Here is a 16806-nt window from a genome sequence, read left to right on the forward strand (position 1 = left end):
CAAGTCATTTATTTAAAAGAAAAAAAAAGAAAAAATCAGCCAGCTCATGGGTTAGCTTTGCAAGTGTGTGCGATTGGAAAAATGGGTTAATAATCAATTATTTGCACAACCCTTTTTGTCAAAATTATACATAATGTACAAAAAGAAAATTTCAATTAGAATTGGCACGGACACACATCCATGTGTCGTCCAGCTGACGCATCACTCAGAGCGGTCTGTGTTATTTGATCCCATTTTCTTAAGCCCTAACATCATGACCAATCGCAATTGGCCAGGCGTAGATTGCCTTGTAACGAGGAACATTGCTTTCGATGGAATTGTCTTCATTGGAATGAGATCTTCAATCAAACCAAAAATCGGAATAATTCATGTGTGCCCACTACAAGAGAAACCAACAATGAAAGTAAAAAGATGAATATATACAGGTCTAAGACTTTTACAGTGTAAGTTTCATATTATAGTTGCTTTTGCTTCCATTAAGACTTGATGTGAGGGAATTTCAAAATGCACTTCTTTGTGTTTGGAATTGAATCAGGCTGGAACTGGTCAGCATCCCTTTGTGCACAGCTTGCTCAAATCAGGATGCATGTGCATTTTGACAAAGGCAATCTTCAGAGTTGTGACAAAAATGGCGCATGTGTGAAGGGGAAAATCCGAAAGGTGGGTGGGACACTCGACACTCACTTCTCTTTCCCTGACACAAGAAGTCTGTCATTTGATTAGGGTGGAACCCAAAAGCTGAGGCTCAATTCCATTTGAATTTAAATAGAGTGAATCCATGAGACATATTTTAAGAGAACCTCTGAAAACGTGAAATTAACTTTAGGTTCGCATTATTTGGGAGTATGATAGAACTCCAGTCTGTCGTGGTAAACTGCTCTCACAATTTTTGGGCCGTGGCTGGAATTGGCGACCACCCCGTCCCCCCCACTTGAGGATTTCAATCACGATAGCATGCAGTGAGCTAGTTAGAGTGCTGTACTGAAGGCCAGTGTCTCCCATGAAGAGGAAATATTGTAGTCAACTGAGGTGTTTTTCCGAACCCGAAGCATCCATTTTTTAGCAGGGCTTCACAAATTCAGCGGGCACAACAACTTGTTTCCCAAGTGATCAGTTTAACACGTTTGGATTTAGTTGTTTCTGTCTCCAACCCTCTTCTCTGTGAAGACTTTACAGCGACTTTAACGGTCGTGTTTTCTATTACCTCGTCGATGCAGCTGTTTTGCGGAATCTCTGTGAAAGAAGCTAGTGTTTCATCGTTAAGTGCAGGCCATAAAAGAAAGAAAAAAAAACAACACACACACACACGTACAGGAAGAAAAATCCTCACGGAGGCACCGCCAATAGTTTCCTTTGGCGTCAAAAGTCAAGTGTTGCAAAGATAGAGTATGTTGTAGAAAATCAGCAGGCACTTTTTTGCTTTTCCTTTGTTAGTAGTGCTTAAGTCTGTCCAGCCCATCAAGGGCGGGTCAGCGTGGTGTAGACAGGTTGGTCCCAGCCGGAGGCGGCGGGGCTGTGAGCGGGTGCCACCGCCAGGCTGCCGTAGGGTCGCCGTGGCGAATGGAAGTACGGGTACTGGTAGAGGCCCGATGGGTAGCCGGCGTAAGGGTTGTAGTAGTTGGAGCTCTGCAGGTCGTTATAGTCACAGGAGGATGCGGGGAAAGAGGCCGTTGAGGCCTGGCTGTTGTACAGGCCGTAGTCGGGGTGCGAGGGGGAGCGCTCGCTGTAGTGACTCGGGCTCAGCTGCTCGGTTTTGATGTGGAGGCGGTGCTGCGCTGCCTCGGCCGCCATGGCGTTCTTGCGGTTCCACACCGAGCTGCCACTGTAGGGGGCGACGTAAGAGGCCTGCTCGGCAGAGGAGGAAGCGGCGGCGTGGCCACTCAAGGGGAGGTACTGGTCAAACTCGTTCACGTCAAAGGCCTCCATGTTGCTGATGACGTCCGTGCTCAGCTCCGAGATGTCCACGTTGCTGAAGTCGATGTTCTGCCTGCCGCTGTCGGCCAGGCGGCGGCCTTCGTTCTTCAAGTCCTGCTTGGCGCCATGGTGCACGTCTGTTTTCGGGGTGGTGGGTGGTGTCGGTGGGCCGTGAGGCTGACCTGGAAAAGGAACAATCACACTCAAAGAACGAAGCAAACAAGTAATGAGGAACCGCTTTGGGCTGTCACGATCCACTTTGTTCAAGATTCATCAGGTCCAAATTTTTATTTTGCATGGAAACATCTTGCAAAACCTTTCTGTGCACCCTATTATTAAAGACATGTCAACACAATATTTCATTAAGCATTTTTGTTTTAGGGGCAGATTTTTTCCAAACTGTCCAGTGGGCGCTAGTTTTGGGTTGCCCCGCCCCCAGAATACTTTTTTTTTTTTTAACCAGCAACCAACCTCCAAATGCTTGTAACGAGAGCCTGTGTGGATGCCCACACGATTTGGCAGCAATATTCCATTCAGCTGAGCTCTGAGCAAAAGTTGGCCAAATGCTCCATTTAGTGGAGTTGCTCCATAAGAGAGGCTTTTTGTAGAAGGGGTTTTGGAGTCGAGTGGACTGAGAAGCTATCCTGGAAATTAAAGCGCCCACTAAATCAAGGGTGCCTACCATATCGTTATTCAATCAATTGTTAAATGAATGATGAAGATTTGTTTTGCAATAGGGGCAATGCACGCTGATGAATGAACATCAGTATAAATACAAATATAAATATGTCGGATTATAGCTACGAAGCGAGAAGACCCAATCAAGCACCTAAAACACTCTACTATCACTTCAAGCACTTTTTGATGAAACTAACCTGGATGTTCAGGATGGTGGTGGCCGTCGCCCATCCCTTCAAGTCCAGCCATCCCCGGTTCCGCTTTGTACATGTGGTGGTGATGATGATGGTGATGAAGATGCTGATGCTGGGCCAGTTCGGCACCTGAGTCAGAGTCACTCTGGCCCGGCTTGACGTTCTTCCGCCGCCTGGGCTGGTACTTGTAGTCTGGGTGGTCCTTCTTGTGCTGAACCCTCAGCCGCTCTGCCTCATCCACAAATGGCCTCTTTTCATTCTCGGAAAGCAAACTATTCAAAGGGGGGAATTTAAAGTACAAGATCAGAAATTTCAATCAGAGCATGTTGAGTTCTTGATTAAATAGCCAGTGGATGATTAGAATATATATTTTTATGTATGGAAATGTGGCACAAATTCAGTTGATGCAAAATGTACATAATGCACATTCCTCTGTCTCAAGTCAATTGACCCAAAGTCGGACTTTTTTTCCCTTTCCTCTAGGTAAATGGCAGGATTGAACAGACAGAAGTTGTTTTCTTACCGCCACAGTTTACCCAGCGTCTTGCTCAGTTCAGCGTTGTGCAGGTGCGGGTACTGGTCGGCCAACTTCCTGCGGGCCGCCTGAGCCCAAACCATGAAGGCGTTCATGGGCCTCTTGACGTGCGGCTTGCTCTTCAGGGAGCCGTTGCCTCGCACCGGCATGGGCACCAGGGACCAGTCGTATCCCTTGAGGACCTGCGACACGGCGTCCCGTATGCAAGCCGGGAAGCGCTCGTCGTCTTCCGAGTCCAACTTCTTGCCTAAGCCGGCAAGCAAAGAGGCGGCGTGGCCGTCGGAACCGATCGGCGAGGACGGCGCGTCCGAGTCGGACTCGTCCTGGGACATGGAGCTGTTGGTGACCGCGGGACTGCATGGATGCTCACCCGCGCACTTGTCGTGCTCCTCGGTCATTTTCAACATTCTTCTCACCTTGAATTCCGCAACCAAGCAAGCAAAGAGGGGGGGGGGGGCGCTTTGTTCAATCCCTTGCGACAATCTTCCGCAGCGGCAAGTGTTTGATTTGCTTCATCCTAGCCTGTCTGTCACAGCGATGTGGATACGCGGCTGCAACGCGTCGGTCCGCGCGAGACCAGCTCCTCCACTCCGTGTAAGCTGAGCTGCACGTTTCACGTTTGCACAACTTTGACTTGAAGCTTTTACGTCACTTACTCCGCCTTCTGCCTGCGATTGGTCGGAACGACCCCAAGCACCCAGCCATTCCACTGGTTTCCAATCATTTGGTCAATTTGCCGCTCTTTTTTTTTTTCCTGCAATTTTGCTTAAGTGCACGCGTTGTGCCGCAATTTAACTGACTTGAGTTGTATAATTTCATGTGAACGTATTGTAGTCATTTATGTGAAGACATATCATGAACGAGGAGTGATCGAATAAAAAAGACCAGTTCAGGGTGCAGTCTGATGTCAGCTGGGAAAAGTTCCGACCCTGTACAGCAGGGGTGTCAAACTTTTTTTGCGAGCCGCATTGTAGTCATAGCTTCTTTCAGAGGGCCGTTATGACTGTCAACCCAAATAAATGTATGACCACCTCATATTATATACAGTAAAAGCTACAAAACAAACTGACAAATAACTTGTTTTCAAATCAGACAAGTAAAAACTGGTCAAATATATATAAAAAAAAGATATGATTAAAAGTGAAGACAATTTGCAATTCTTGTAATGACACGAATTTGATGCACAATTTGTCTGCGCGGGCCACATAAAATGATGTGATGTGCCGTATCTGGCCCCGGGCCTTGAGTTTGACACCTGTGCTGTACAGGTTAAGCCGATTTGAAAATGGATGGATGGACAGTTACAAATAATACATAGCCATCCATGCATCTTCTGAACCTCACCAAGGTCGCGGGCGCTCTGAAACCTATTCCAGTATTCTTTGGGTGTTCGACGGCGTACACCCTGAACTTTATAGACGAACAAACGTTCACACACACAATCACACGTCCAGGCAGTTTAGAGCGGCCGAACATGCACGCAGGCATGCCAGTATGGCATGGGGATGGTTTGCAAGCTCCACACAAAAGGCCAGATCCGCAATTGAATCCTGCACCTCTGAACTGTGAGGTTGGCCACTTCCTGTTTAGCAGTGCGACACCGTGCTGCTCTCATGTGCATGTCTATCTACAGTCCCACGGCTAATTTAAACTGCCTGAGGACATCAAATAATCCCAGTGGGTGCTACTGAGCCAAAATTATAGTCAACAACCCTTATAGTCAAATTCTATGAACATTAAAAGCCCTAAAATGTCATTTTATGTGATGCAAGAATCATAACAACAAAGAACAATTGGAGAGTGTGATATTGCAACATTTTTCGTGTAGAATTTCCCAGTTGTAACTCGTGGTGGACATTCACCCGCTTTGGAGCGGTGCCGAGGCTTATTCAAGGTTCTCGACTTAGCCAAGTCAAGGACCCAAATGATGGTTTTAATCACAGCCGCTACCCACAGTGACAGCCGCCATGTGCCAGGGCCTCGTGTTGACCCTTCACCCCCACACCCGCCCAAAATGTTTCATATAAATGCCTAATGAGCGCTTTACTGGACCAATTCCCAGTTTTATTGCAACCTGTTTGGCGCTGCGGTGAGGTGGGCGGGACTACAGGTAGTGAAAGGATCAGGGTGGACTGAAAGAAGCAATTAGTTCAAAATGGATGAGGGTGTGTTTTTGGCCTTCAGCCAGCCAAAGCATAAAAGAGCTCAAATGCTTCCAGATTATTTTCTGCCGTTTCTCAACTCTAATAGTTCTACATGTCCCTTTGAATTATGAAGGATGAACAATAAGCATTTGGAAGTTGTTCTCGTAGCGGCTCACTCGCTTTGACTCCAGGAATCTGTATTCTGCTCAACATCAGGTGGCTCGGCGGGAACATCACTTGCTGGTGTTCTTTTCTGCCATGCGTGAAAGCACGACAGTAAAAGGTGGCGTCATCGCATTATGTCTTGCTTTGCTAGCTTTGTTGCACTGCCCTGCAGGAAACTGGAAAGTCGGTAGTGTTTACCAGGCTTAGGCTATGTGTGTGCAGATGAATAACGTCACAAAAAACAACAACGGCTTATCCACCCCACCCCCCAGACATGGTTTAAATCTGCAGCAAAAGAAAGGAATTGACCTCGCTGCTCTCGACTACTTTTTGGAGGGGAGTGTTGCTGGCTCTGCTACTTTTCCACACAAAACGCTAAGGACGACATTTCCCGTGGTGTATCTTGTCCCCAAGTTGTCCCAACGGAGTGTGGGCGTGTGTTTTCGATTCTCTCCCATCCACCAAACCAAACACATCCCCCTCAAGAGCTCCCTTCTTTCAAACTTGTCTCACCGCCCTCTCATCTTCACAACATATGCTCAGAATAAATCTTGCGGTGTGCCGCCCCCTCCTCCCCACGTACACACAAAATACAAATGAGGTCCAAATGGCTGTTGTTTAAATGTAAAGCTCATCATCATAAAGAAAGAAGACACATTCGTGCCCCTGCCCCGAGCGTAAAAAGAAGGAAGTCAAGCATTTCCTGTAGTTGCTGATGGGAATATCACCACTATTCTTCATCTGATGCCAGCGCACGGCACGACCTGGGGCTCCCAAACACGCACCACAAACAGGTGGAGTGGGTCACACACGCTCACTTCCTTTCGCTTTTCAAGCAGTGGAGGGAGGGCCAGTCGGGGTAATGATGTCAAATAATTGGCGTCTTTTTCCTCCCCTGCGTTGTCCACGATGCATCTTCCCTACTCCTCCTCTTCTTCCTCCTCCTTTCGTGCAGTCGTATGCTCGCGCCTCGGCAAGAATACAAAGAGGAGCTTTGTGAGGCGCGATGCAGCTGCTGAAATCTGACTAGATCCAACTGAAGAAAGAAGGGAGCAGGTGGGTCAACAGACCCACAATATCGGGCTGCAGCAGATAGGCCCTCCACCACCACCATCCATAGAGAACACACAAACATTAGAGCGAAAAATCGTGTACAGAAGTTGTTTATTTTGTTTTTGGTTTTTTTAACCCGCCGCTATCCTGTGGCTATTTCACGAGGGCCATTTGTTTTCATTGACTGTAAATCAATGCATCCATCATGCAAAATTAGCCTTCTTTGTGACTGGCAAAATGAAGCCAGATGTTGTTACCGTGGCACTGCATGGGGCAGTCTTTTGCCTTTACTTTAGCAACACGTGGCAACAAGCAAAAGGAACTGGCGGCAAACAGGGAAGTAAAGCACGTCGGTGTAACTGTCATATGGCCACCCATCATTTCCCTCTTTGCCAACCATGGCGGAATGTGAATACTGATAGACATCCAACGCTTTGCATCTCAAAACCGACTTGGCCGCACTGAAAGTAGACAGCGGCCGGGATAGGATTTGTCTATGCAAACACATTCACTCTCCCGTGTTCTGCATATGACACATTTCGTTGTCCAAATTTGGGAAGGAAAATAAGATGCAAAACTGATGGTTTGCATTTTACAATATGTATTTTTTTCAGCCCAATATTGACCCTTTAATGAGTCTGCTTTCCCTTCTTCTGTCTTTCTCACTGCCATGAACCATTCATTGGGAAAATCGTCTCCACGGAGATTCTTCCTTTCTTCGCTTGTTGTTGACCAAGGGTGAGGTTGCTCTCTGGAGGTGGGACCACACAGCAAATCGGTCACACCTCGACTTACATGTGATACGCTTTGGATGCTGATGACCATCAAGCGCGAGGTGGACAAATCAAATGCAAAGCAAATCCTCTCAACATGTGGCGCCATTATTAGCACGAGGCTAACATGCTGCCAAGTCACAAGAAAAAAACTGGAGTAGCTTGAAGGCTCCAGAGTTTTACGTAACTATGAATCTCCACGACTTATTCCAAAAGAGTTCACACGATGCCAGAGCAGTTTACAAATGAGACAAAAGATATTTCTCTGCACTCCACAACGGTCAGAAAACTCTCTCACACAAAAATGAGCACAAGTAGGCTCACTATAGCAAACCTTTTTGCACACTATGATCACTTCAGAGGATGAATGACAAGCAAGACTTTTTATGGATGGAGGATGACTCAAACAAAGTGACCTGCTGTTTCAGCCACTTCTCCTTATGCGCACGCACACTTGCGCGAACGCGGCATTACGAATGGTTTGTGGCTGGCTTGTAAGCCAAGCCTTTTATGAGCAAGTGGCCCAACAGGGCTAATTGCTTCCTGAGGGAGCTGCCTGTCCTCGCAATGACTGATTAACGGCCAACATAAGGTTTCTCGACAACCTTGACCAGTTTTTTAACTTTCTTAATCCCACACTTTGTTTTCATTAACACGCACTGCAAATCTCGTGTATCTCCTTCGTGAAGCAGCAATCCTGATTGATTCATATGATTTGATGATTATTAGGAGTGCCATTCTTTTCACAGCTGCCATAGAAAGGTAACACTCATCTTTTTCGGGAAAGCGTGAGTCAACGATGCCACCTCGTCAGATACGCTCTCATTTGCCACATTGTTTTTATATTTTTAAGACCATAGTATTTTCTGGAAGGAAGATGTGATCCTCTTCAAGGTCGTGTCGTCATCGCTTCCTTCATCTGGATGTCATCATACGCTGAAGGAACCCATCCTGCCGAAACAAGCTCTTGCGGCACGAGGAAAGGCAATGTGAAGTTTATTTCATGTTGTAGTTTACGCTAGAAATTTTGTTATTTCCACTTGAGAGGTTCATGATGACATTTTTTGTCGGTTTTTAGGTATTTAGGCAAACCTATTTTAGGTTTGAATCTTGTGCATAATTGATATTGGCGAGGAAAACAAACAAGTGTGTGGAGAATGTCTGCCATTTTTGCACGAGTGGGATCCCATTTCAAGAAAGATTCAGCGTTCCAGGAGCCCTTCATTCGATTAGCCCTAATGTCATCAATGCAAGAATTTGGTCTAATAAATGGAAAAGTAGCCGATGAATGAGTTCTTCCCGTCAGCAAATTCCCACGTCAGCGTTGCCCTCCCCGCTGGCCGCCCCACCGGCCACATTGCCTCCTCAGTCCGCAATATGACGCATAATTCTACTAATTTAACTCAATTACATTAGGCGAGACTCTGCAGAAAAGAAAGGGCTTCTCAGCCTCCCTGCAGCTCTGAGAGCAAATGCATGGCGGTGACCCCTGAACAGCCCCTTTCCTCATTTGCCTGTGCTTCATTCCCTGCAGCCTGGATTCCTCTTTTCTCCTTCCATATCTTCCTCCCACAAGTTCATGTCAGCTGAAAACACGGCCTTGTTTCCTGTGGTGTGATCGACCGCAACAACCATTGTGCACTTCAAATCACTTTTGTAATAGTGAGGGACACGTGTCACATCGTGGCTTTGACTCAGCACCATTGAGAGGGAAAAATCAAGCAAATGATACAAAACAAACGTTTCCTGTATTGAGTTGGTGCTGAGGATTATACACATCCCACATCCGCCGTTGTTGTAACTTTCTGCTTGTTCCAGAGAAGGGCGATTCCACGTGAGGAAACCACTTTTGTTTTTTGACATTCTCCTTTAGCACTAAGCTGCAGTAATAATCGTCATTTTTCACATTGCCTTTGTTGTACGCTAACCTCGACAGGGAGTGGGAACAAATTGCTTGATGAAGACCTCAACTGTCAAAGAAGACAAACAAGAGTGGCACTCTTCTGCCATGATTCCATTCAGGCAGTCCTCATGACTCGCTAGGCCCAATCAAAGTGGTGCCATGAATAACGGGGTTCGGGTTGTGGCCAGTGGGAACACAGCTTGGATGATGAAAGGCGCCATTGTCCTGGCTGCCTGGCCAGAGTGCAGAAAATGAAGAAATAAAAAGAGGAGTGATGAAGAGTGGAGGCGAGGATGGGCCGGGGGACTCTGACATCTGCATTTTCCAAACGCAGCAGTGGCAGCAGCAGTGGCAGCAGCAGTGGCAGCGGCACCAACAACAGCGTGTTTTGGGGATTGGCGCGTCATCACAACAATGACAAGAATTTTGCATTGAACGATGGCATGAGACGACCTCTAATCAAATCGAATGGAGATCTCCGTCCTGACTGCTAGCGCAACAATCAGCTCTCACACATACTGAGAGTGATTTAGTCGTCATCTTTCCAATGAGGAATTCCATTGTGGACTGTTTACCTTGTGGATGCTCATGACTGGCACGTTGCTGCACGTTGGATTAGAAAATGGATTCATAATTGTACGAATTTATGATGAAACTTTAAAGTGTAGATTGTTGACTTGGATTTGGCTTGTGTTGTGAAGGAAATACAATGATTCAACTGTACCGTCTTCAAGAATGACTGTCGCAAAAAAGGCAGACTAGAAAATGCAAAAGGTCAGCCCCTATTTATGTGTGCGTGCGTGGGTGCGCACACAAGAGAAAGCCTATGTAAGCCATCTGCGCTCGTTACAGGTGCCCATCACATCTGGCCTTAGTGCGCATCTGCCGAATGAAGGCCCTATGGAGGAGCCAAACGAGTGGAAAGCCAAACAAGTTGCAATTCATACAAAGTGGGCCATCAGCATATTCATTATTGGAGCAGGCCACAAGTTCGTGAGCAGGCCCCCAGTCATTAATTGCATCTGGGTCGAAGTTCGGAACAGTCGTCACACTGTTATTTGAGCCGCCAGGCATCTGTCTGAACCAAATGCCACCCCGCTCGCCCGTCCGCTCGCTCGTGGGTGAAACAAGTTCTGTTATAGCAAAGCACAACCACAAAACAAAGCGTTTGTCTGAGAGAAGGCATTTATAAACATTTTCAAAGCTAAAGAAACATTTGCTGGTTGTCTGAAGCGTCGATTCCTGTGGCACACTTGCATGCAACAAGATGTGCTGAGAAAATAGAATGCACTTCATTGCAATGAAAATCTTTGTATACACATTTTTGTATGTCAGGAGGCGAGAAGGTGCTAAGTTTATTTTGTCTTAAGGGGCAATGCGAGAAAGGTTTTCATGTTTATGCTGGACATCAATCTATATTGTGTGTCGATTACTGTTGTATTGGGATGTGTCCATGTTGTGCTGAAAATTTCGTCACCATGTCTTAATTCTCGCGTGAATTGCCTCGTATGACAGTGATTGTCGGGGTCAAGTTAGGAACGTTCTCGTCGTGAGACTGTTAATCCGTAAGGAGACCAATCCTAACATTACACGCCAAAAACAGTCCAACCAATTGCGATCTTGTGAGTGGTAAAAGGATAAACCCTCGGCCCACTGATAACATGAATATTCGTGTGAGTGTCGAGAGGGCGCCCAGCCCATCAAGCTTATCCTCCAAGCGGGTAGAACACCCTAGAATGGTTGGCTGTTTGGCGTGACAAGCTAAAAAAAAAAACTAACAAAAAAAACAGTGATTGTTTGCAACTTGCAGTGACGTACGGATGGGAGTTCGATGCTGCAAATATTGAACATGTTCAGTGCTGCTGTGACCATGTGCGTCATTGAGTACGCTGTATGATGTTTACTCTCGTTAATATTGTCCGTTGTTGTGCTGCTGTCTAGCCGTTTGTAACTTGTTTAGCTCACGTCGTTTGATTGACAGCTCCCTTGAAGTTTGCCTCATATCTGCAACCTAAAGTCAGTCCAAATATTAGTGGTATAAATGCCTCAAGTTGGCTAATATCGTGAGCCGTGATTGACGTGCAAACAAAGTGACGGCGTGCAAAGCAGTTCATCACTTCCTCCTACAGCCGGCGACATTTGCATGAGCTTGCCAAAGAGGAACAAACATCCTAGCCGCTAATATGCATCACCAAGCAACACTCTGCTGTGATCGTGTTGCCACATTAAATATAGTAGGTCACATTTTGCGCCCAGCGAAAACTTCCGAACAATTTCAAGTGCAGGCATTACACAAAATCAGCTGTGGTGACATTAACTCAAGTGACTTTTTAAGAGCTTCTGTCTGGGTGGGCTGGCTGCAGTTTATGGGCTCCAGGAGCAGGTCATCACTGGGATGCAGGGGGACTCTTTACTGGCTGAAGTCCGAAGGAGCAACGTGGAATCTTACACTGATATGGTTGTGTGTGCGTGTGTGTGTGTGTGTGTGTGTGGGGGGGGGACTTCCAGCAAGTAATAGAGTGAGATGGGGTGGGGGACATAATGACGGGAAATGAACCTTGGCCCTGAGCACATGTCCTGGTTGCCTCGCGGCTCAACCACACTTCCACCCTCATGGCCTTTCTGCTGCGCTCTCTGGACCTCATAGCATGTACTAGTAGGAAATTGTGTGGAGTGTGAATTAATATGTATTTGCCAGTACGTTCAAACATAATCACAAATATGTTCAAATGTATTGTTTTTTTTTGCATTTGACCTACATTATGCTAATATTTTTTGAAAATCAAATAAGTAAACATTGTCTATTTGTAATATGGTGTTGTGTGAAATCCGTGGTTGCATAATTTACGCATACATGTGTGGTTTTATTATATACGCAGTGCATGATTTATGTTCAGCATTTCTGCCAATATTAATATGGTGTATATTTCCTCTATAGATTTAATGTCGGTTAAAAAAAAGAGAAGCTTTTTTTTTTTACTCGCACATGCACAAATCAATAGCCCCATGGCATTTTCGGGAAAATGCTAGGCTTGTTAGCTGTTAGCCTACCAGTACATTCAAGCATATTCACAAGTATGTTTGCAAATACGTGTGAGCATACGTACCCTGAATACGTTTTCACGGGTATGTACTTGCAAATAGTTTGAACGGACTCGCAAGTATCTTGGAACCTATTTGCTCCACAAAGATTTCTACTCCACATTGGCAGTCCCACGGTTCCATGAGTTGGTATTCATTTTATATTGTATGTATATATTTTATCTTGATATTTAATAATAATCATACATTGAATTTCATGATGACCTTGATGTTACACATATGAATAATTTCTTTCCTGACATTACATTCAAACTTTTCAATAGGAAATTGAGTCATTTAACCTGATGCTACTAGTTGTCTCTGTCCTCAGCTTGTACCTCCTCATCAGCTTGTGAGATGATTCAATTGTGCTCCTCGCTCTCTCGCTTTGCCGGTAGAGCCACCATTCCGCTAATATGGTTAAATACAGTTAAGTGACATAATTGCAGCGAGTGCAATTAGGCAAGCATGGTTGTTAATAAAGACAGCTGTATAAGTACATTGACAGACAAAAAAAAAAAGTGTGTCCCAAATTGCTGTCATGAAATGCTAGCATCTGCGTTTTGTGTTATTGGATTTGTTTCAAGTGATTAGCCGTAGCCCTCGGTCTAAGAGACTAGGACAGGGCTGGTGCTGCATTGTGGTACGAGCGTGTATGTGTGGAAAACAAGGGCTGTTGTGTGGGCAAAATCAGTGTCATGAAAATCAATCTATTCCAGGGGCCAACCGGTTATTGTCATCAAATATGAACGAAATGAACAATATTAAGTGACATTGTAACTGGTCACAAAAATAGCTCTCTTTTCCAAACCACTTAAGGAGGTCAAACCACAAAAAAGCTTACAGGTGGCAAAATGACTTGTACTTTGAAGTGGAAATACAGATACTTTTCTTGCGCCGAAAGTACAACACAAATGCCGCTTTGCCAGTCTGACAAAAGGCAAATAAATACTCAAGTAAAAAAATGGTTATTCTCCGCACATAGTATACCTGCGCTGAAAAAAATGTTTCTTCTCCGACTTAGAAAATGGAAAGCAGCGATTATGTAAAATTGTAAAATAGTTGCAAAATCATGTATTTTTAAAACAACATTGTGTCAAATATCAATTTGCAAAAACATTCAACTTGAGTGTAGTCTTGAGTGACAAGCCAAGCTCAGTATTTTGAACATTGTTTAATACCAGACCGTAGGATGAAAAAAAATGTACTTCAGTTACAAATGTACTTGGTTAATTCCGCTGTGACAACATTGCAGTTCAATGAGGTAGCGGCTGCAGACCAGAGACTTCAGGTGTACGTCGTCTCTTTTAAGAGTGTTTACGAGGCTCCGGGCTGGTGTAATCCCACTCATTGTTTTTGCACCAGCCATGTTTCAGGTAGTAATTACTTGTGGGTGCCCCTGCCCTCGTAAAATCACTTCCTGTTTCGGTGACGCTCCTCCCCCTCCTCTTGACTAACAAAAATAAAAAGTAGGTAATTCGTATTCCATTTGAAAAATCTGTCTACGCGGCTGTAAAACACGTACACTGTTAAGCATCATTAGAGGCTGAGTTATTCCTCCGTGATACTCCGTTGGCCCATAAAACTTTGAGTAGGTGAGGTGTGGTCTTAATTAGGTTGCAGTGCCAATCGTAATGCCTGCCATGAGGCTGGCAAGCCTGTTACGTACGAGTCTCCATGGCGGGGTGATGCACACATTTGGAAACATTTTCATTAGGTTTGATTGCCAATGGTAAAATAAAGCATTTTGTTATATTATCAATACTATACACAAAGTTAGCAATGCTAAATGGACATTTTTGTCTGATTTTTTTTTTAATTCACTGTCACTGTGTCTGCAATCCTCTCTGTTGTTTGTGTTTAATGTCTGTCAAGTCGCAAAATTGTACTGAAAATAATGAGACTGCCCTTACGCAGAGCACTGTAATACTAAAACACACACACACATTTGTACACACATACAGATTACAGTTGTCAACGGACACCCAACACCACACTGGACACACATGTGCGCATCTATACAGCTGCACTTATTTACACAGTGTACATCTGTCCAAAATACATCCGTCAGTGGCTACACATCTGCGTATGCAGGCACACACAAACACACACAAACACACACACACAGACGCACACAGACGCACACACACACACACACACACACACACAAACACACGCAGTCACAGGGCTTGGTTGAGCTGAGCGCTAGATGCACTAACCTCACGCAGTCATATTTTGGTCTATTCCTGAAGGAACCATGATACGGTTGCTTTGCAATGATGGCTCTTGCCAAGTATTTAATTGTGATCAATAAAGAAGACATCGACTTCACGCGTGCATTAGGGTGGGGATTTTGTATTCAGGGTTGACAATTTTCCAAGGACTATTAAACATGTCATAATATGATCATATGTTGAGTTTTTTTCCTTGATGTTCTGAATTACATCTAAATCTGCTATAGGAACAAAATTGTTGTAAACTGAGGATCTCCATATCAGGAGTCTTCATTTCTGGTCCTCGGGAGACCAGAATGGAAGGCCCCTGCTCAATATGTTCAACTTCTCGGCTCTTTAATCAATATTGTGAGCCTTTTCTGCGGGATAGAGAGACTGCTGCGAATAACAAATAGTAAATGACAGCGTCCGAAACGTGAATTCCACTCTATTTGCCTGTAAATGATGATGATGGCGGCGACCTCTTTCTGTCCCAACCGAACGGTGTTTTGTTCTTTTAAAAAGTGTTTGTCCGACAGTTTTACGTGTTCGTCTCGTCTTACTATGTCGTGCTACAAGTACAGCAGGGAGGTTCTACTCGACATCGGCAAAAGCGAGTTTTGCAGCATTCAGAACTTTGAAACAGAGACATTAAAGGAACTCGGACTACTCCGGCCTGAAACAACGCCTGCTACTCCTCCCCTGGATAGAAAGTGTCGGAAGCGGTGTGCGAGGAGGCAGAAGAGGGGCAAGCGCGGGGGCATCCGGGCCAGGCTAGCGGCCGACCCAATTTGCCCGGCCATACCTTCCATTCTTCTGGCGAATGTTCGATCACTGGACAACAAAATGGATTACATTCGTCTGCTGGGATCTACGAACCGGACAGTGAGTAACTGCTGTGTGCTCGTGTTCACTGAGACTTGGTTAAATGTCAACATTCCGTACTCTGCTGTACAACTGGAGCAGCTAGCATGCTATCGAGCGGACCGGGCCATTGTAAAGTGTGGAAAATCACGAGGAGGAGGAATCTGTGTCTACATCCGTGACGAATGGTGCCGGGACACTGTAGTTGTATGCAAACACTGCTCTGCCACTGGCAAAGTTTGTGATCATTAAGTGCCGTCCTTTTTACCTGCCAAGGGAAAGTACTGTGATTCTGCTAGTCGCGGTATACATCCCGCCTTCCAACATTGAAAGCGACAGGATCACGGCTCTTAGTGAACTGTACCAGGCTGTCAGTGAACAACAGACGGCGCACCCTGACGGTTTCACCATCTTCGCTGGGGATTTTAATCATGCAGACCTAAAGTCTGTTTTTCCAAAGCTTCACCAGCATGTTAATTTTCCAACACATGGTGACAGCTTCCTGGACCTGGTCTACACTACACATAAAGGAGCATTCAAAGCCACCCCACTCCCCCACATTGGACTTTCTGACCATATCACTGTTATGCTTATGCCCGCATACAGACAAAGAGTGAAAGCATCTAGGCCGGTTCGCAAGCGGGTACGAGTGTGGCCTGAGGGGGCCTCTGATGCTCTTCGAGACTGCTTTGACACAACAGACTGGGAAATGTTTAAGCAGGCAGCCACTTGCAACAAACAGACGGACATGGAGGAGTATACTGACTCTGTAACCTTACATCACGAAGTGCATTGATGATGTGACCCACACAAAATACATCGTCACTCAGGCTAACTGGAAGCCACGGCTGACAGGGGCTGTCCTCAGGCTGCTGAGGGCCAGAGACAAAGCCTACAGAGCTGGGGATGAAGGTGGCATGAGAACAGCAAGGGCCAACCTGTCCCGAAGCATCAAGGAAGCGAAAAAAGGCATTCTCTTGTAGGATTAACGCCCACTTCAAAGACAGCAGGAACGCACGGAGCCTGTGGCAAGACATTCAGACCAGAGCTGTGAGGGCAACATCCCTTTGCTCAACGATCTGAACTGCTTCTTTGCTTGCTTCGACGCTCAGAACAGCACTTGCCCGCTGAAGACCCCTCCCCCTACACACAAGCAGCCCCTGTGCCTCTCTGCCGATAGCGTGAGGACACTTGCTGCTATCAACACCCGTAAGGCGGTGGGCCCGGACAACATCCCAGGTCGAGCGCTGAAGGACTGCGCTGAGGAGCTTATGGGTGTCTTCACGGAC

The 16806-nt window shown here is 45.8% G+C and overlaps 1 protein-coding gene across 1 annotated transcript; it reads right to left on the minus strand.

The window, feature by feature from the left end:
• Positions 1-3946, minus strand: LOC147044737 (transcription factor Sox-8-like). Its single transcript, XM_085933827.1, has 3 exons — positions 3310-3946; positions 2790-3058; positions 1-2096 (listed from the first exon to the last, which is right to left on the minus strand). The coding sequence occupies exons 1-3, from the start codon at positions 3726-3728 to the stop codon at positions 1459-1461; spliced, it is 1326 nt and encodes a 441-aa protein (XP_085789953.1). The 5' UTR covers positions 3729-3946; the 3' UTR covers positions 1-1458.
• Between the last annotated feature and the right edge of the window lie 12860 nt (positions 3947-16806).

This window comes from Syngnathus leptorhynchus, chromosome 16 (assembly GCF_054491065.1).
Source record: "Syngnathus leptorhynchus isolate UIUO chromosome 16, UIUO_Slep, whole genome shotgun sequence".
Taxonomy (NCBI): Eukaryota; Metazoa; Chordata; class Actinopteri; order Syngnathiformes; family Syngnathidae; genus Syngnathus; species Syngnathus leptorhynchus.